We start from the raw sequence: 22461 nt of genomic DNA, 5'->3' as shown, positions 1-22461 counted from the left end.
CAGAAAGTTACTTATGGTTGCAGAGATATAAAGCTAAATTAAGAGAGGCAATGTAGATCCTACTGCCTAACAAGAAAAAAAAAAAAATCACAGAGTGTTTGTGTTTCACTTAGAGATCATACATCATGGGAGGTTAACCAACTTTTTCGGTATCATACTGTGACTTTCTATGCATCTTTTTTTAATTGTAGGTAGAAAATGACTTTTTAGCATAAAGAGAATTATTACATTTTAATTTTTTTAAAGAGAGTGAGGCCTTACCAAAAAAATAAAGAAGTCAACGGAGGGGAGAAACTGAATTTTCAAGCTGAACTAAATTCATATACACTTTCTATTTTGCATATGGCTACATTTTAAAAGACCTCAAGTCTCCATTGCTCAAAAACAGGCTTCATGCCCACTTTTCAAGGCACATTTATATCTTGGATTCAGCTAATTTACTCCATTATGGTTCACCTTTTCTCTTGGCAATACCACCTGCCATGTTTTAACATCAAACAGAATATTAAAATGCTGTACTTTATTCCTGTGATATGAATTTTGACACTTAAATGTCTATGTAATATTGCCTGGAAATCAGTGTTTGATTTCCAGGTAAAAGTTATTCAAATTTTTACATAGAGTGGTCATTTATAAGCCCTTCCCCCCCCCACCCCGAACTCATCAGTAAACATGTAGATAAAGTATTAGAAGACACATATCACTAATGTTTCCAAGCAGTAATAAACATTTCCTGAAAATAAACCTAATATTTGAAAAGGTGTGTCAATTCTTAACTATGAATCCTGAAAAATATCCATGTGACAATTAATATTGAAGAAAAGTTTTTAAGAAGAAGTGAAGACAGAGAAACAATATTTAAAATATTGTTATACATGTCAAAGATTTCTTGTTCTGTGGGATGAAATGTAAATCTTGTTTGGGGAGCTCAAAATTAATAAATCAAAAGTGCTTACTGAGATCCTCCGGCTAAGCCAGTGCTGAGCTCGGAGTCACAATGGAGAGAAATGGAAAACCTAAGAGACAGCTGGAGATAAGGAATGACAGGATTTACAGACAGATGGAAATAGGTGATGAAAACCTATGGAAAGTCTGAAGTAAGTTTCAATCTTGTCAGGACGAAAGAACCATGATAACACAAAAAGAGACGCCATGGTTAGGAAAGAAAGTCAGTAGATGAAAACTAGGAGGACATGGTAAGTTTCAGTGACAGTTGGATGTTCAAATAAATCATTTCTAAAGGAAATTGTAAATATAATTAAAGGAATGAAGATGAAATATTGGATGTAATGTAGTGATTAATGTCAGAAACATGAAAATATGTTTAAAAGATAAATATAGCGAGAGAGAAAATAGCATACAGAGCTTTAAGTGAGGAGAAAGATGCTCAGAAGAGAAATACAATGCTCAGAGGAAATACATGGAAGGGGTCAGAGGGAACAAGAAAACTCAGAGTTAAAGAAGGTAACAGAAAAAATAAACTCTTGAGTGGATAAATGGTGGAGAAATGTCAACGAGAAGGCAAGGGGTGTGAAAAAAAAGTCTGAAAAACAAAATCTGGATTTGGCTATGGATAAATTTAGAAATTCCTGGAAAGAACTAAAGCTGAAAATTCATTTCAGAAGTTAAGTGAGGAGACATTTACTTCTATTCTAAGAAGTTGAGAAGTAAACGTGCAGAGAGAAATAAGACAGTATTTTTCTTTTCAAATAAGAGGGATCTGAGCCTATTTGAAAGCAAAGGGAAAGGATTCACTGAATGTAGTAAGTTAAAGATGATCGAATAGAAAAGAACAGTTACTGCAATGAGATGCCTGAGGAAATAGGTGCCATCGTGTCCAGAATAAAAGTGAAGTAGATTTAAGTAAGGAAGAACAAAACTTTCTCTGAGGTTATATGCACTTTTTTTTTTTTCTTTTTTCTTTTGTTTTTTTTTTTTTAAACATCTTTATTGAAGTATAATTGCCTTACAATGGTGTGTTAGCTTCTGCTTTATAACAAAGTGAATCAGTTATACACATACAATATGTTCCCATATCTCTTCCCTCTTGCATCTCCCTCCCTCCCACCCTCCCCATCCCACCCCTCTAGGTGGTCACAAAGCACCGAGCTGATCTCCCTGTGCTATGCGGCTGCTTCCCACTAGCTATCTATTTTACATTTGGTAGTGTATATATGTCCATGACACTATCTTACCCTGTCACATCTCACCCCACCCCCTCCCCATATCCTCAAGTCCATTCTCTAGTAGGTCTGTGTCTTTATTCCCGTCTTGCCACTAGGTTCTTCATGGCTTTTTTTTTTTTTTTCCCCTTAGATTCCGTATATATGTGTTAGCATACTGTATTTGTTTTTCTCTTTCTGACTTACTTCCCTCTGTATGACAGACTCTAACTCCATCCACCTCATTACAAATACCTCCATTTCATTTCTTTTTATGGCTGAGTAATATTCCATTGTATATATGTGCCACATCTTCTTTATCCATTCATCTGTCGATGGACATTTAGGTTGCTTCCATGTCCTGGCTATTGTAAATAGAGCTGCAATGAACATTTTGGTACATGACTCTTTTTGAACTATGGTTTTCTCAGGGTGTATGCCCAGTAGTGGGATTGCTGGGTCGTATGGTAGTTCTATTTGTAGTTTTTTAAGGAACTTCCATACTGTTCTCCATAGTGGCTGTATCAATTTACATTCCCACCAACAGTGCAAGAGTGTTCCCTTTCCTCCACACCCTCTCCAGCATTTATTGTTTCTAGATTTTTTGATGATGGCCATTCTGACCGGTGTGAGATGATATCTCATTGTAGTTTTGATTTGCATTTCTCTAATGATTAATGATGTTGAGCATTCTTTCATGTGTCTGTGGGCAATCTGTATATCTTCTTTGGAGAAATGTCTATTTAGGTCTTCTGCCCATTTTTGGATTGGGTTGTTCGTTTTTTTGTTATTGAGCTGCATGAGCTGCTTGTAAATCTTGGAGATTAATCCTTTGTCAGTTGCTTCATTTGCAAATATTTTCTCCCATTCTGGGGGTTGTCTTTTGGTCTTGTTTATGGTTTCCTTTGCTGTGCAAAAGCTTTTAAGTTTCATTAGGTCCCATTTGTTTATTTGTGTTCTTATTTCCATTTCTCTGGGAGCTGGGTCAAAAAGAATCTTGCTGTGATGTATGTCATAGAGTGTTCTGCCTATGTTTTCCTCTAAGAGTTTGATAGTGTCTGCCCTTACACTTAGGTCTTTAATCCATTTTGAGTTTATTTTTGTGCATGGTGTCAGGGAGTGTTCTAATTTCACACTTTTACACGTACCTGTCCAATTTTCCCAGCACCACTTATTGAAGAGGCTGTCTTTTCTCCACTGTATATGCTTGCCTCCTTTATCAAAGATAAGGTGACCATATGTGTGTGGGTTTATCTCTGGGCTTTCTATCCTGTTCCATTGATCTATATTTCTGTTTTTGTGCCAGTACCAAACTGTCTTGATTACTGAAGCTTTGTAATATAGTCTGAAGTCAGGGAGCCTGATTCCCCCAGCTCCATTTTTCGTTCTCAAGATTGCTTTGGCTATTCGGGGTCTTTTGTGTTTCCATACAAATTGTGAAATTTTTTGTTCTAGGTCTGTGAAAAATGCCAGTGGTAGTTTGATAGGGATTGCATTGAATCTGTAGATTGCTTTGGGTAGTAGAGTCATTTTCACAATGTTGATTCTTCCAATCCAGGAACATGGTATATCTCTCCATCTATTTGTATCATCTTTAATTTCTTTCATCAGTGTCTTATAATTTTCTGCATACAGGTCTTTTGTCTCCTTAGGCAGGTTTATTCCTAGATATTTTATTCTTTTTGTTGCAATGGTAAACGGGAGTGTTTTCTTAATTTCACTTTCAGATTTTTCGTCATTAGTGTATAGAAATGCAAGAGATTTCTGTGCATTAATTTTGTATCCTGCTACTTTACCAAATTCATTGATTAGCTCTAGGAGTTTTCTGGTAGCATCTTTAGGATTCTCTATGTATAGTATCATGTCATCTGCAAATAGTGACAGCTTTACTTCTTCTTTTCCGATTTGGATTCCTTTTATTTCTTTGTCTTCTCTGATTGCTGTGGCTAACACTTCCAAAACTATGTTGAATAATAGTGGTGAGAGTGGGCAACCTTGTCTTGTTCCTGATCTTAGTGGAAATGGTTTCAGTTTTTCACCATTGAGGACAATGTTGGCTGTGGGTTTGTGATATATGGTCTTTATTATGTTGAGGAAAGTTCCCTCTATGCCTAATTTCTGCAGGGCTTTTATCATAAATGGGTGTTGAATTTTGTCGAAAGCTTTCTCTGCATCTATTGAGATGATCATATGGTTTTTCTCCTTCAATTTGTTAATGTGGTGTATCACGTTGATTGATTTGCGTATATTGAAGAATCCTTGCATTCCTGGGATAAACCCCACTTGATCATGGTGTATGATCCTTTTAATGTGCTGTTGGATTCTGTTTGCTAGTATTTTGTTGAGGATTTTTGCATCTATGTTCATCAGTGATATTGGCCTGTAGTTTTCTTTCTTTGTGACATCTTTGTCTGGTTTTGGTATCAGGGTGATGGTGGCCTCGTAGAATGAGTTTGGGAGTGTTCCTCCCTCTGCAATATTTTGGAAGAGTTTGAGAAGGATAGGTGTTAGCTCTTCTCTAAATATTTGATAGAATTCACCTGTGAAGCCATCTGGTCCTGGGCTTTTGTTTGTTGGAAGGTTTTTAATCACAGTTTCAATTTCAGTGCTTGTGATTGGTCTGTTCATATTTTCTATTTCTTCCTGGTTCAGTCTTGGCAGTTTGTGCATTTCTAAGAATCTGTCCATTTCTTCCAGGTTGTCCATTTTATTGGCATAGAGTTGCTTGTTGTTATCTCTCATGATCTTTTGTATTTCTGCAGTGTCAGTGGTTACTTCTCCTTTTTCATTTCTAATTCTATTGATTTGAGTCTTCTCCCTTTTTCTCTTGATGAGTCTGGCTAATGGTTTATCAATTTTGTTTATCTTCTCGAAGAACCAGCTTTTAGTTTCATTGATTTTTGCTATTGTTTCCTTCATTTCTTTTTCATTTATTTCTGACCTGATCTTTATAATTTCTTTCCTTCTGCTGGCTTTGGGGTTTTTTTGTTCTTCTTTCTCTAATTGCTTTAGGTGCAAGGTTAGGTTGTTTATTCGAGATGTTTCCTGTTTCTTGAGGTAGGCTTGTGTTGCTATAAACTTCCCTCTTAGCACTGCTTTTGCTGCGTCCCATAGGTTTTGGGTCGTCGTATCTCCATTGTCATTTGTGTCTAGGTATTTTTTGATTTCCCCTTTGATTTCTTCAGTGATCACTTCGTTATTAAGCAGTGTATTGTGTAGCCTCCATGTGTTTGTATTTTTTACAGATCTTTTCCTGTAATTGATATCTAGTCTCATAGCGTTGTGGTCGGAAAAGATACTTGATACGATTTCAATTTTCTTAAATTTACCAAGGCTTGATTTGTGACCCAAGATATGATCTATCCTGGAGAATGTTCCATGAGCACTTGAGAAAAATGTGTATTCTGTTGTTTTTGGGTGGAATGTCCTGTAAATATCAATTAAGTCCATCTTGTTTAATGTATCATTTAAAGCTTGTGTTTCCTTATTTATTTTCATTTTGGATGATCTGTCCATTGGTGAAAGTGGGGTGTTAAAGTCCCCTACTATGATTGTGTTGCTGTCGATTTCCCCTTTTATGGCTGTTAGTATTTGCCTTATGTACTGAGGTGCTCCTATGTTGGGTGCATAAATATTTACAATTGTTATACCTTCCTCTTGGATCGATCCCTTGATCATTATATAGTGTCCTTCTTTGTCTCTTGTAATAGTCTTTATTTTAAAGTCTATTTTGTCTGATACGAGAATTGCTACTCCAGCTTTCTTTTGATTTCCATTTGCATGGAATATCTTTTTCCATCCCCTCACTTTCAGTCTATATGTGTCTCTAGGTCTGAAGTGGGTCTCTTGTAGACAGCATATATATGGGTCTTGTTTTTGTATCCATTCAGCCAGCCTGTGTCTTTTGGTGGGAGCATTTAATCCATTTACATTCAAGGTAATTATCGATATGTATGTTCCTATTCCCATTTTCTTAAATGTTTTGGGTTTGTTATTGTAGGTGTTTTCCTTCTCTTGTGTTTCTTGCCTAGAGAAGTTCCCTTAGCATTTGTTGTAAAGCTGGTTTGGTGGTGCTGAACTCTCTCAGCTTTTGCTTGTCTGTAAAGGTTGTAATTTCTCCATCACATCTGAATGAGATCCTTGCTGGGTAGAGTAATCTTGGTTGTAGGTTTTTCTCCTTCATCACTTTAAGTATATCCTGCCACTCCCTTCTGGCTTGCAGAGTTTCTGCTGAAAGGTCAGCTGTTAACCTTATGGGGATTCCCTTGTGTGTTATTTGCTGTTTTTCCCTTGCTGCCTTTAATATGTTTTCCTTATATTTAATTTTTGACAGTTTGATTAATATGTGTCTTGGCATGTTTCTCCTTGGGTTTATCCTGTATGGGACTCTCTGTGCTTCCAGGACTTGATTAACTATTTCCTTTCCCATATTAGGGAAGTTTTCAACTATAATCTCTTCAAATATTTTCTCAGTCCCTTTCTTTTTCTCTTCTTCTTCTGGGACCCCTATAATTCGAATGTTGGTGCGTTTAATGTTGTCCCAGAGGTCTCTGAGACTGTCCTCAGTTCTTTTCATTCTTTTTTCTCTATCCTGCTCTGCAGCAGTTATTTCCACCATTTTATCTTCCAGGTCACTTATCCTTTCTTCTGCCTCAGTTATTCTGCTATTGATCCCATCTAGAGTATTTTTAATTTCATTTATTGTGTTTTTCATCATTGCTTGGTTCCTCTTTAGTTCTTCTACGTCCTTGTTAAATGTTTCTTGCATTTTGTCTATTCTGTTTCCAAGATTTTGGATCATCCTTACTATCATTATTCTGAATTCTTTTTCAGGTAGACTACCTATTTCCTCTTCATTTGTTAAATCTGGCGTGTTTTGACCCTGCTCCTTCATCTGCTGTGTGTTTTTCTGTCGTCTCATTTTGCTTATCTTACTGTGTTTGGGGTCTCCTTTTCACAGGCTGCAGGTTCGTAGTTCCCGTTGTTTTTGGTATCTGTCCCCAGTGGCTAAGGTTGGTTCAGTGGGTTGTGTAGGCTTCCTGGTGGAGGGAACTAGTGCCTGAGTTCTGGTGGATGAGGCTGGATCTTGTCTTTCTGGTGGGCACGTCCACGTCTGGTGGTGTATTTTGGGGTGTCTGTGGCCTTATTATGATTTTAGGCAGCCTCTCTGCTAATGGATGGGGCTGTGTTCCTGTCTTGCTAGTTGTTTGGCATAGGGTGTCCAGCACTGTAGCTTGCTGGTCGTTGAGTGAAGCTGGGTCTTGATGTTGAGATGGAGATCTCTGAGAGATTTTCGCCGTTTGGTATTACGTGGAGCTGGGAGGTCTCTTGTGGACCAGTGTCCTGAAGTTGGCTCTCCCACCTCAGAGGCATGGCCCTGATGCCTGGCTGGAGCACCAAAGCCTTTCGTCCACACCGCTCAGAGTAAAAGGGAGAAAAAATAGAAAGAAAGAAAGAAAGAAAGAAAGAAAGAAAGAGGCTATAATATAGTGAAGTAAAATAAAGCTATTATAAAGCAGAGCTATACAGACAAAATCTCACCCAGAAGCATATACATATACACTCACAAAAAAAAGGAAAAGGGCAAAAATTAATATATCCTGCTCCAAAAGTCCACCTCCTGAATTTGGGATGATTCGTTGTCTATTCAGGTATTCAACAGATGCAGGCACATCAAGTTGTTTGTGGAGTTTTAATCCGCTGCTTCTGAGGCTGCTGGGAGAGATTTCCCCTTCTCTTCTCTGTTCGCACAGCTCCTGGGGATCAGCTTTGGATTTGGACCCGCCTCTGCGTGTAGGTCACCTGAGGGCGTCTGTTCCCCGCCCAGACAGGACGGGGTTAAAGGAGCAGCTGCTTCGGGGGCTCTGGCTCACCCAGGCCGTGGGGAGGGAGGGGTACAGAGGAGGCGGGGTGAGCCTGCGGCGTCAGAGGCCGGCGTGACGTTGCAGCAGCCTGAGGCGCGCCGTGTGTTCTCCCGGGGAACTTGTCCCCGGATCACGGGAGCCTGGCGGTGGCGGGCTGCACAGGCTCCCGGGAGGGGCGGTGTGGAGAGTGACCTGTGCTCACACACAGGCCTTTTGGAGGCGGCAGCAGCAGCCCCAGCGTCTCACGCCCGTCTCTGGGGCCCGCGCTGATCGCTGCGGCTCGCGCCCGTCTGTGGAGCTTGATTAGGCGGCGCTCTGAATCCCCTCTCCCTGCGTGCCGTGAAACAAAGAGGCAAGAAAAAGTCTCTTGCCTCTTCGGCAGCTGCAGACTTTTTCCCGGACTCCCTACCAGCCAGCTGTGGTGCGCTAACCCCTTCAGGCTGTGTTCACACCGCCAGCCCCAGTCCTCTCCCTGCGGTCCGACCGAAGCTGAGCCTCAGCTCCCAGCCCCGCCCGCCCCGGCGGGTGAGCAGACAAGCCTCTCGGGCTGGTGAGCGCTGCTTGGCGCCGAGCCTCTGTGCGGGAGTCTCTCCGTTTTTCCCTCTGCGCCCCTGTTGCTGTGGGATCCGCGCTGTTAGCCGCGGCTCGTGCCCGTCTCTGGAGTTCGTTTAGGCGGCGCTCTGAATCCCCTCTCCTCGCCCACCGGGAAACAAAGAGGGAAGAAAAAGTCTCTTGCCTCTTCGGCAGCTGCAGACTTTTTCCCGGACTCCCTCCCGGCTAGCTGTGGTGCACTAACCCCTTCAGGCTGTGTTTACTCCGCCAACCCCAGTCCTCTCCCTGCGATCCAACCGAAGCCCAAGCCTCAGTTCCCAGCCCCGCCCGCCCCGGCGGGGGAGCAGACAAGCATCTCGGGCTGGTGAGTGCTGCTCGTTGCCGGGCCTCTGTGCAGGAATCTCTCCGCTTTGCCCTCCGCACCCCTGTGGCTGCGCTCTCTTCCGTGGCTCCGAAGCTTCCCCCCTCTGCCACCCGCAGTCTCTGCCCGCGAAGGGGCTTCCTAGTGCGTGGAAATCTTTCCTCCTTCACAGCTGCCTCCCACTGGTGCAGGTGCCGTCCCTATTCTTTTGTCTCTGTTATTTCTTTTTTCTTTTGCCCTACCCAAGTACGGGGGGAGTTTCTTGCCTGTTTAGAGGTCGGACGTTTTCTGTCAGCGCTCAGTGGGTGTTCTGTAGGAGCAGTTCCACGTGTAGATGTATTTCTACTGTATCTGTGGGAAGGAAGGTGATCTCCGCGTCTTACTCTTCCGCCATCTTCTCTCCTCCTCTATGCACTTATTTTAAAACATTCACATTATGAATTTGTAGATTCCATTTTCCCTTACCATCACATAGTCACTCTGTTACAATTAACCACCAAATCCACTTAACTGCTTTACTAATCTCTGACAATTTTGCCATCTTCTCCCTTCAAGCAGACATCCTTAGGGACTTTATGGCTCATGTTGTTTATCCCATGAACATCCCAGCTCCTGGTTCCTCATCTTATCTGTTCCAGGGACCTTCATCTCTCTTTTGCCTCTGCCTTACATTACTCTGATCTCCTGTTCTTGGTCTCCCTCCATTTCATCACTAATTTCTAGACCTCACCTCCTGATTAGCAACTCATAGTTATTCCCTTACAATTGCCAACTTTGAATCTGTCACCACCTGCTCCTTGTTTGGCCCATTTTTCCCCATTATTTTGCTACTGCTAAGTTGCTGAGCACTATTACTCAAGGTCATATAAATACCCCATTAGATTCTAGAAACCCATTCCAGCTGGACTCATGTTGCTTGGAATCCTTTTATTCATATTGTACTTTATTCATATTCTATTCACCACAGTAGTTTCACCAAAATTTACTTATTCATTTAAAGCTGCTAACTCTACTCCTATCATCTATGAGTTTCTTCAATTTCACTAATTTTAACCGCTAAAATATATTCTATTGCTATACTCTATCTCTTTCACTTCATCTCCAAAAATAGAATAGAACTTTCCCTAATTTAATCCTCCCATTTAAATTTACCTCATTTAATCTTCCCAATAACCAAAAAGGATATAAGCGTTTGAGATCAAGATACTTCAAAAGATCCCAAAGGTAGGAAATGTCCAAGCTGGGCTTCCAAACCATAGTGGACACTGTTGGTGCTGCACTTAGACATCCTCAGATCTTGTTTCCTATTTCTATGTACTCCAGTGCCCAGCTCCTGTGTCCTTTTGTTTTCAGTAGCTCACATAGCCAACTTTCTTCAGAGGACAGCTACTAGAATCTCTTCTTTCACAAGTAGTGCTGAGAGCCAGAAATCTTGGGAGTGTATGTCTCCCCATGGTTGTTGCCCTCATCCAGTGAATAATTGGGTGGGAGTTCAAAGTCAAGCTCCCTTGCTAAGTGAGGTTTACCCTCCAAAGCTTTCCAAGGCATGTCTGAGGTCTGGACTTTGCTCACAGTTGAACCTTTGCTTGGTCCCTTCTCATTCCAGGATCTGTTTTTTTAGAGATACCTGATTTTTAAAAACTATTTATTTATTTGTTTGTTTGTTTGTTTATTTATGGCTGTGTTGGGTCTTTGTTGCTGCGCACAGGCTTTCTCTAGTGCAGCAAGCAGGGGCTACTCTTCGTTGTGGTGCTTGGGCGTCTCATTGCGGTGGCTTCACTTGTTGCGGAGCACGGGCTCTAGGCACGCGGGCTTCAGTAATTGTGGCACGCGCACTCAGTAGTTGTGGCTCGCGGACTCTTAAGAGTGCAGGCTCAGTAGCTGTGGTGCACAGGCTTAGTTGCTCCATGGCATGTGGGATCTTCCTGGACCAGGGATCAAACCCGTGTCCCCTGAATTGGCAGGCAGATTCTTAACCACTGCGCCACCAGGGAAGTCCCGAGATACCCGATTTAAGATGCAAATCTTATCTATCTGCTATCTGTCCTCCATTCTTCCTGTTCCATTCTATTGCTTCTTCCTTGACAAGGTTCCTCCTACACTCCTTGGAATCTGTCTCCTCTTTACATGCATTTTCTTCCACCCCTCTGCCTATGAATATGTGCCCATACCCCCTGACTCCATACTAAGAAAAACTTTCTGTGTGCTCTACTACATTCTCAATAAACTTTCTACTTTTTCCTCTTTTCCTTCATTGTCAAAGTTTCTGTCACTGTAGTCTACATATGCTGGCTCTACTTTCTAATTATCTTTCACTTATTAATTCTTTATATTTGGCTTCTGCTCTTGCCAGTTTCCTGAAATTCATAACAATTAAAAATGTCATCCTGATCATCAATTGCATGTTCTGTTTTCTGCTTTTCTCTCTCCTAATCTCTTTCCTGCGGGCACATTCTTCTTCCTAAAACTCTTCCCTTGATTTCTATGATACAGTGATTTTCTGAGGACTTGAAATGGCTTTTTTCCTCTTTATTTCTTTTGCCTTTTTGTTAATTTTCTTTTTTCTCCTCTTAATCATATTATTTCCTAACTGCAAACATTCTTCATTTTTGTCCTTAGACTTCTTTTTCCTTGGATAATTTCATCCACTACCATGATTTATTGAAGAGCCTGAACTCTGTTGGAATAAGTAGGAATAACTTTATACTTATCCAACTCCTGATTCTATTTATACTCTACTAAATATCTCTTCTCCAGAATTTGCTATCTCAGGAAGAATCCATGACCTCCAAGAGAATTCTATTTAAAAACAGAATGATATTGTTAAGATTCATTCTCATGCAAAAAAGACTAGATCTTTCTAAATCCAAACTTAAATCTCATATCTATTTTAAAATCTTCTTCCCTCCTTCCAACTTTGATCTGACTTCTTGTGGCCTGAGGACTTGCCATGAAAAAGTCACACAGTTTTTCCATTTACTGCTCTTTTCTATTTATTTTAGTCTCCGACTTATTTATTTGCCTCTAACTCTTTCCATTTCTTGGTTTGAGGGCTGAGAAAGAACCCTTCCCCCTCCTCCATAACACTCTCCCTGGGATAATAAAGAACCATTTCTAAGAATTCCTTAGTTTAAAGACTGCTACAAACTTCAGTAAACTCTCATTATACTTCTGATCTCTGCTTATGTGGATTGTTTGGGGCCAGAGGGAAGGGTTAGGAGAGAGGGTCCAGGACCAGTTTATGTTTCACTTGGTAAACTGGGGATGGAGTTTTAAAACGTGGGGAATCCCATTGCCAATTTTATGGTCCCAAATTATCTCCCAGCTACATTACCTACTCTTCCCTACATGTACCTTATATACTTCTGTTCTTGGCAATGGCCTTTGCTTTGCCACTACCAATTTTTTAATTATTCTATTTCTTCTTCATATAAAATATTCCCACTCCATCTCAGAAACCTTTCTCCTTCAAGTTTCCTCAATAAAGACTCTCCTAATCACCACCACTGCTGCTACTACCCTCACTTTTACTATCCACTGCTTCTACTACCCTCACTTTTACTATCTACTCTAATCATATGCTATCTCCTTTTTCTGAAAATGTAATGTAATTTTATAATAGCCGTATTGAAATTTTCACTTTAACATGAAATTTAGATATGAGATTTAAGCTTGAGTTATACCAATCTAGTGTTTTTATGCCCCCCAAATTAGTCTTACTTTACATTATGAGACTATTTTTTTAACTGAAGTTTTGTACTTGTTTAAACTAAAAGTTTAAACAGAAAACTTGTTGTGAACAGAAGCTACATCTTATTTATACCATCATACTTCACAGTGTCCACTTGTGTCTTTCACATAGCCAGTAGTCCTATTTTGTCAAGATGTACTGAATTAAAGGCTGAGGAGGAGACGGAGATGTCCTTACATGACCTGGTTCCCAGTGCGTGGCACTCGAGGAGTGTTCATTGAATAAACTGACAAAAAAGTGAAGTACATGTGGGTTTCTTTGCCTGATGTCCTCAATCATCCTAGAGAGAAGTTAAGTATAGTTATATGCTAAGATGACTGTACAAAAGATACTTAAGAAGGTCTGGAATAACAACTTGAGGGCATAGACTAGGTTTTAATTTAATAGAATGCAAAAGAAAACTACCGATCGACTAGTTAGCAGCAAGAGGCCTGTTAAATTGAACTGCATGAATCGATAATAGGCCAGGCACAATATGTTCTCTACAATAAAATGAAGTGTTGGACTTATTGTAAGTATGACGGGAAGAAATTCTTTATTCAAAACAAACCCATTTCCTACGTATCTATGATATTTCATAACATTCAAATTATATTTGTTCCTACCATCAGAATAATTATTCATAGTCTAGCAATTGATCATTTTTTTTTTCCATTGAGGGAATAATGATTTATTGCTTAATGTAAAGTACAAATGAAAAAGAGATTTAAAAAATATCATCACATTAGAAGAGGACATTTTTATATGCAAATTTACGGGTATGATGTGGACACACTAAACTGAGTCATGTGTTTTGTTCTTGGAACTAAACAAAATTATACCTTCCCTCAACATTCTTAATATGTACTGTCAAGTGTCCATGGGCATGCAGTGGTAGGTAAGAGAATGTACAGGGGAAGTCAGACCCAACTCAAAAATTTTTAAAAACTTTTCCTAATTTTACCAGCATTTTCTCATTATTGTTTATTCTCTCATTATAGCTCTAATCTTTACATTTTTATTATAATTTTATGCTAAAACTGTTAAAACTTTTCTTATATGCTTGATATTTTTGGTTATTAATTTCTGTAATGCTTAACACTATATATATATATGTATGTATGTATATGTAAACATGTTACATGTTACATAACACACACACATACATACATACACACATAATATAGCATAATCTTTGGAGTGTAGAAAAACCTAACTCTCCCACATATCATGCTAATGATAGAGTAATATATTTTAAATTGCTGACTCAGTTTCCTTATCTGTTAAATGGAGGAAATAACACCACTCTAGGTTTGTTGTAAGCTTTTAAACAGAATGAAAGGGGACCCACTGGTGGTGAGTTCTGAGCAAAGCAGTAACAGCTACTTACATTTTGGAAGGATCATTAGGCCACTACATGAAGAATAGACTGTAGGAATACCAAGGTAGAAGATGGTAAACCACAATCCAGAAATGTTGGCAAGAATGACAACGACTCAGACTAGGGTGGTAGCAATGAAAATTGTGAGAAGTAGGTAAAGCATAAATGTAGCTTGGAGCCAAAGGTAACAGAATTCCTGGTATATTGAACATAGGATATGTGAGAGAGATACCAAAGAAGATGTCATATTGTCTCTTTGAAGTTCATCTCAAATCATCCCTAGTACTAATAGAAATTCAGTTTGTTCAGATAGTCAGAGTACACTATTTGGTCTGGGACCTTATCCTAGCCCAGGTGATGAAACACAACTTGTCTAAATATGTCAAGATATTCTCTTTCCTTTGGCTATTGACTGATCTAAGGATGGGCATGTAACCCATTTCTGGCTAAGAACAAAACAAAGGGATTAACACGAAGACCTTTCTCTTCCCAAATAAAACAATAGAGTCTAGCAAGAAAAAGGTTTTCTACTATCCCCTTCTCTTTCCTTAGGTGTAAACATACTCTCTGAGGATATATCAAGTGTGCTCTAACAATGGGGCCTTAACATCAAGCATAAGACAAAATATAACCTAGTAAAGGTGGTAGTTGAAAAGGGAGAAAGAAAATCTATAGATTTAACATATTCTAGTTAAATTTTAATTTGCATCCAAGAGCAATCCTAACCAATGCAGCTTTTCAATTTTTATACTGTAATCTTAGTTTTAGCTTGAAGCATGACAAATTTGTTGGCATTATTTTTCTCTCTTATATTAACCTTCTTTGTTTCCTCTTTCACTGAACTGATTGATTGATAGTATGACTTAATTTTATAGCATTTGTCAAGAAAGTGAAGACAGTAATGACACTGGAAAAAGCACATACAACATATAACAAATAGGAAAGAATGTAGATTTTCGTGAGAGTTGATTTGATGTTTTACATAGATTGACTTCATCCTAAATCAGTGTTCCTTATACTTGTTTATCTAATACACCTTTGTGTGACCACCATGGCTTCACTTTTTTCCACTCCAAAAGACACAGGAGTTTTATTAACATAAAAAAAAAAAAAAACCACTTTAAAAAACCTCTAAAATAAAGTAATAATAGCAATGCAAGAAACACATTAGTGAGGAGTAATGTAAAATTTTATAATAGGACTGATTTTTATTATTGTATCAGTCAACAACTTATTCCTTACCAACCACTGTACCAAGCTCTGAGGATAGAGAAATAAACCAAACACACATGGCTCTTCTCATCGAGTTTTACTAAAGAATACAGACATTACCCAGTCCAGTGAAAAACAGTGCATAGTACAGTAAAGCAAATAAATATAAATAAGCAAATATAATTTATAAAAATGAAAGTACTAGGTGCTTTGGTGTCATATAACAGAATGTCTGTTTGCAAAACCAGGAAAAGATAAATAAAATTTATCAAGGTGAAAGTAAGAAGGAGAACATTGCAGGTAAAGGGAAGAAGCTGTTCAAAGACTGAGAGTGCAAGAGAATAGGAAATATTTGAAAACATTTCAAAAAACTAAGTTCAACAGAGACGGAGATAGCAAAGAGGCAGGAGCAGGAGTTTGAGGCTGAAAATTTACATAGGGCCTGATTAAGAAGAATCGTAACAGAAATTTTGGACTCTGGTGAGGTTAGAAGAGCAGTCGGGAAGTTATTGCAGGGGTATCTGTGTAGCGCAAAAACAGATTTAATCAGGGTGGAGGTAGTGAAGATGGAGGGTGGTAGATTGATAATATCTGGAAGAAAAAATTCAGCAGAATTTGGTGTCAGCTTGAATTCATTTCAATGTTAGATATGTACAGTTTGGGTGTCCAAATGGAAAAATGGTACTGTCAAGAAGACAGGTAGACATACTTATCTGGATCTCAAGAAGAAGAAGAAGAAGGAAAAAAAAAACTTGGGATGAACATGTTGATATGGCAATTATAGATACATAAATGGAAATTGAAGCTTTAGAAATATTGGAGAACGAGTTTGGCTATCAAATGGTTCTTTCATTCATTCGGCAAAAAATTGAGTACCTAATATGTAAACAGTTCTAGGGCAGAACTTTAAATTGATAATCTAGAAAAATGTTGATGTATCATTTGGGTTTACACACACATTAAAGAACGGCATAATAAATATGAACCCATCAAATATGTACTGAAATATACATGACAAAGTGAGAATAAACTTGTCCTTCTGCTTAGGTAAGATATTTTTGAGACTTGTTTCAGACATTATGACTAAAAATAAATATTAATATCAATTTCTAGATTTTTCTTTTAATGAAATTTAAGTCACTTAAAACCCCCAAAATATATGTAAACGTTAAATTTACCCTTTTTCTGGGTGCACAGCTATAGATCTTGGTTGATCCAGGCCTTGGGAAATAATTACACAACGAAAAGAGCCACTGAGTCTTGCAACTTCAATTAAGTTGAAACCATGATCCGTCCAATATATGTTACCTAGAAGAAATACAAACATGTTTATAATACAATTATGAGAAAAACTTATTAATTCAGTGAAAATTAACTGTCTGAGCAGTCACATGACTATTAAGAAATCATTTACTTCCTATATTCTTTTTTAATATGTGCAGTTCCTAAGCAGAAAGCTATAAATAAACTAATATGCAAATACTTCTTAATCTCACATGTCTATGGTTTAAACCATATAATGATACATTTACATGTTAAAAATAAATTGAAATTTCTCTCACCTGAGGAAGGGCTCTATTTTCATTTTCTACTGGCTTCAGGCAAAAGAGAACGTCTAACACTTTTGTTTACCAGCCTCGTGGGGCTCTCAGGATATCTGGGCAAAGTTAATACTACATAATCTACTTCTACATAAAAACACTTATCCAAAGGCTCAAAAGCATTAGAAAGAATGAAGCCAAAAGCAAAAGAGGCTATTTACCCCTGTGGCTAGAAGTACAAAAAAAACCTGTTATGAGTCAGAAACAGCATTTTTATGAAGCAGATTGAGCCACTAACAATATAGGTGTGAAACAAAAACAGAGAAAGCCATGGATGATACCAGCAATCCAGTCAATAGCTATCCCTTCCACTCTTCCCAAGCCATTGGTGATGATATCTTCTTTCCAAGTCTGATCTCTTTTAGCTCGGCTAATTTTATTGAAGCCCATGTCTGTCCAGTAGATGGTATCATTTTCTACGGATAAAACAGAAAGAAAAAAAACATACACAAACACACTATAAAAGCTATCGATATACGTATTAGGAGTACATTGCATCAGCATTTTGGGGGTTATCATCCTGGGTGTGCTGGAGTATAAGTGTTCTTCAGGAAAATGTACTAATAAAAATGGTAAGAAAGATATTAAAACCACATGAGAGAACCTAGTCAAATGTTTTAAAGCATTTTTGAAGTATATGTGGAAATAGTCTATCACATCCTTTTTTTTTTCCTTCATTTTCCTATTCATTTTAACTCAATAAATACTTATCCCCCATGAATTTGCAATCTTGATGTCAAACCAAATTATTTTGGACTACAGTTTTTCTTTTAACATCTATTCTCATATCTGAGTTCTCTACATATAAAGAGAATACTACTGGGGATAATCAACAAAGTCTCAAAGTAGAGAGAGAATGGCAAGAAATATAAGGGCATTTTAAATATATCAAGGGTGTTTTATGTGTAAGGTCATTCAAAATGTATAAAGCCTTAAAAATACCTTATCAACTAATTATTCCTTCTGAGGTACTAGTTTCCCAGATGTCAACTACAAACCCTGTGCATTCTCTTTCAAACTCTCTTTGTACAAATGGGCTTAAGAATACTTGAAGAATGGCTCTATGCTATCATAGAGTCTTTAAATAACAGTTCTTTTTGAATATTTGAATGATAAATGTGCCTAAAGACTATAAATGAAATATATGTGCATGCATATTCATAAAGGGTAGCAATTAGAGATCAATGATGTTAAATACAGCCACTAGAAAGACACTGGGGACAAATCATTAAATAATAAATTTGCCACCAACTAAGTAAGTGTTTGTGTTGTGACCTACATGGCCATTTGAAGAACAAATCCTTTAAGACCAATATAATTTCCATCTGGCACAGAGACTATGGAAATAAAGAAAAATCAATTAGCATAATAAAGCCATTTATCAGTAAGTTTGGGGATTCTGTTTCAAATGAAATATAGTCTAAATTCTACTACCTGTCTGGGGAAGAATTCCAAGTAGCCCCTGTTGCCAACAATGGTTAAGTCAGATACACACTTGCGTGAATCAGAGCAGAGATACCATTTTCATATATATATCTAGAAAGCAAGGACTTGTTTCATTTTTCCAATTTTGTCAGACTATCAGTTGATATGTTTTCATGATGGAAAGAGTGAATCAATCAACAAAAATAAGCATCATTTTTGTATAAATATTAAGTATTATATGAAGAGTCCTATTCTCTTTTGCTAACATTAGATCCATATATCCAGCTGCCTACATTGTATCTCCACTTGTATGTAAGAAAAGGCAATCTTGATTGCAAAAGACAAACTTTGGATTTCTGCCTAAAACGTACTTCTCTCTCAGTCTTCCATATGGCAGCTCCCCATGCCATGGTGGTATGATGGAAGGCACCTCCATCCTTTGTTTCTTGGGCTAAAAACCTCATATTGTCCTTGATCACTTTTCCTCACACTTCACATCTAATCCATCACCAACTACTCTCATCTTCAACCTATAACCAAATATTTTGGCTCTTTTTATTCTTCTTGCAAATCAGATCCCTCATCCCACCACTTCTCACACTCTCTACTTATAACATAATCCAACCCATTATTAACTCTTGTCTGAAGTATTGCAATAACCTCTAACTTAGTTCCAGCTTCCACTTTTGCCTCAGGACTCCCTTTCCTCATGAGCCTTTTCTCTACTGAGGGTCCACTGTCGCCCTATTAAAAAGTAAATAAGATAATTTCTCTCCACTCAAACTTTCTAATCATTTTCCATCTCATCCAATGTAAAAGTAAAGTTCCTTCCCAAGATCTTCAAGATCTACCCACATCCCTCAAGTCTCTTTCACCTACTATCCTTCTACTCTCCCCCCTCTAGTAATAAGACCTTCCTCGTCCTAAAACAAACCAAATGCTGTTCAGTCTAAGGCTCTTTACATCACTTTTTCTTCTGCTTGGAATGTTCTTTTCCCAGCTATCTGCACAGCTCCGTCTTAGCTCAAATATTCCTTCTTACTGAAACTTTCCCTGACTACTCTCCACAGAAATTATTTCCTTGCCATGCTCCATTTCCCTTACAAACCTATTTTTCTCTGTAGCATTTATTACTGTCAAACACATTACATATTTATTGGTTTGTTTGTTTAGTGTCTGTATTGTCTCACAGAAGTATAATCTCTTTGAGGGCCGGGACTTAATTTTGCTCACTGCCTGATCCCTGGCACCTAGAGTAGTGCCTGGTACATAGTAAGCTCAAAGTAAACATCTGGTGAATAAGTGAATGAATGTGGTGTGCTGTACAAAGACTGGTTGGGAGGGTATACAAGGAAGACAAAGCTCTTACTGTGAGAAACTTTATAAGCTAATTAAGGAACAGAAGGTATGCACATGAAAAATGACTAACAATTCACAATAGTGTAGCAGGAGCAGCATATAAGTAGTAAAGACAAGCATTTTTATGAGTTCAAAGAAGACACTAACAACAGTCTTCACAAGTATTAGAAAAAAAGGACACTAAATATTTATGTGACCGTTACTTTTCTATTTCTCTCTAATAGCTTTGCCAGTCCTGCAAAATTTTATTTAGTATAATTAGGAAGCATTTTTTTCTCACATATGCCACTACATCTTGCGCATACTTTCATTATCATATTGAGCTGAAATTGCATCTTTGCATTTCTTCTTAGAAATTGACTGTGAGATATATCATAGGTAGGGACTACAATAGACCCAACATTTACCAAGGCAGTCACAAGTGCAGTAGACATTTCATGAATATTCACTATGTGAATAATAGATTAATTTGTAATGCTGAGGCTATCTCTACATAGTCAAATCCACTAGATTACAGCACCGAAAGAACGGAGATGTTTCTTCATATTCTTTTATTACTTATATTTGGGATATTAGCAAGCAAATCAATCATGTAGTGGTGCATTAAGGACGACCAAGAGGATAGAATAATTAAATCACTCATTCTCATCCAAATCTCCTTTCCTTATTTTTCACATATACATTGCACACCTCCATGCTCTAAATGGAATAAGTTCGCTAAGATATAAGAATATGTCTTCTAATATCTGGGAATATCTGTAAAATATACATAAGGTAGGTCAAGAGTGTTTTAATTGTAATAGAATAAGGTGGAAAGATGATAAAATTTTACAACAAACCTTAAAGATACAAAGTGGAAATACATATAAAGACAGAAAGGGAAGAAAGACTATCATAACTGTGTTCTGACACTTATTCCAAAATATGATTTTTTTAACTTTAATTATCCCCATTCAACGGATACTTACAAAATACTTAGTGCATGCTAAGCATCCATATAGGCATAGGAGTACGGTGTTGAACATGACAGTCCCTGAAATCGTAGATTTTACTTCTGGAGTTGAATTTAAAATAAACTATCCTAAGACATATGACAATAACTAACATATAATTATAAATTATGTACCTATTTTGGACACTCAGATTGTGTTCAATTTCTGGCTATTATGAACAATGATATGAACATTCTCATCCGTGTCTTATAGAGGACATACAGTGTCACTTCTGTTGGGTACATAAACAGAGGTAGAATTGCTGAGTCATAGGATGGCTTTAGTAGGTAGGGCTTATTTTAATACATTAATACATTAATTAATTATCTGAAACAATTCTCCCCGAAATTATAATCTACACTATAGACCTTCTACAACTACTGTTGAACTGCACCACCCTCTTCATATCTGGCTGATTCAACCATGAAGACCTCCTACTACAGAAGAACATGCAAGAAATTCTAGATTCTCTCATTTCCAGGAACTAGCCACCATGCTTATTTACCTTGGTTCATAGTGTTTACCTTGTTAGATAAAAAAAGCAAATGACTAGAGTAGTATGCTTAGTGAAATAAGTCAGACAGAGAAATACAAATACTCTGTGTTATCATTTAAATATGGAATCTAAAAAATAAAACAAAAGAATGTATATAGCAAAACAGAAATGGACTCACAGATATAGAAAACAAACTAGTGGATACCAGTGGCAAGAGGAAAGTGGGGAGGGGCAAGATAGAGGTATGGGATTAAGAGGTAACTACTATGTATAAAATACATTAGTAACAGGATATATTATACAGCACAGGGAATTATAGCCACTATTTTATAATAACTACATGGAGTATGATTTATAGAAATATTGAATCACTATGATATCTACCTGAAACTAACATAATATTGTAAATCAACTATACATCAATAATAAATAAATAAAAATATGTAACTAAATGGGCACGGCTGTATTCCAATAAAATTTTATTTACAAAAAAAAAAAATTACTTAAGGACAATTCCAAAGTACTAAAATTTACAAATTTGACTAGCTCAATTTATCTACTCAGTTTTTTTGTTTCTATCCTGCTGGACCCATTATACTCTATCCCATACTTTAAAAATAGACAGTTATGCTCAATCCCAAAAGTTAACTTACGGAGAATTCTATACAAAGTGTGTTCTGGTTTCTTGATAAACGTCAGTGTTGGGTTCTAGAGAATGTTTTACCTATAGCTATTCAACTATTGTCAACAGATACACTCCTTACTACCTTATAGAGAAAGCTGTCAGGATTTTGTTGTGATATTTTTAACTTTTGTTTTTATATACAAATAAGATTTGGCTGTATGGAGCCAATACAAGCTGTTGGTATCAATGCTTACACTGAACCTGCACTTTAACTCTGCCACAATCAAAATGAACAATGTCCCTCGCCCCACTCTAACCACCAGCTCTTACTTGGACTTCAGTTATTTGCTATCACTTTCAGGTGAGCTGGTGGCTGACACCTTTCTCATTTTAAAGTCAAATATAAGCATTCTCCATGTGTTTACTGGCTTTTTAACATTTTTAAATTTTTTTGCTACTTATCAGCAGTGACCTTAACAGGCCCCCAAATAAATTGTTTCTACATTCTCAAAGGCTGCCTTAAAGCCACACATCCATTAATTCCTCTAGTTTAGCTAAGACTATGGTTTCCAAACTGATTTTTATTCTAAAACTTTGACAGATATGACAGTTACCTCTAATTCAAACTCTGTTTTTTATACTTTCAAAAATCATCTTCTCTAATATTTGGAAAGAAGATACTTTATCATATCATTCCTGTA

At 37.7% G+C, this 22461-nt stretch overlaps 1 protein-coding gene across 1 annotated transcript in view; it reads right to left on the bottom strand.

Moving 5' to 3' along the window:
• Positions 1-22461, bottom strand: part of LRP1B (LDL receptor related protein 1B) — a 1676205-nt gene that overhangs the window by 492840 nt on the left and 1160904 nt on the right. Inside the window, exons 37-38 of the mRNA XM_068543688.1 lie at positions 17145-17279; positions 16441-16570 (exon numbers count right to left, since the gene is read on the bottom strand). Coding sequence (XP_068399789.1) covers positions 16441-16570; positions 17145-17279 — 265 coding nt within the window. The remainder of the gene's footprint in view (positions 1-16440; positions 16571-17144; positions 17280-22461) is intronic.

This window comes from Eschrichtius robustus, chromosome 5 (genome assembly GCF_028021215.1).
Source record: "Eschrichtius robustus isolate mEscRob2 chromosome 5, mEscRob2.pri, whole genome shotgun sequence".
NCBI lineage: Eukaryota > Metazoa > Chordata > Mammalia > Artiodactyla > Eschrichtiidae > Eschrichtius > Eschrichtius robustus.
Note: the sequence above shows the minus strand (reverse complement) of the source record. Positions and strands in the feature narration are given on the sequence as shown.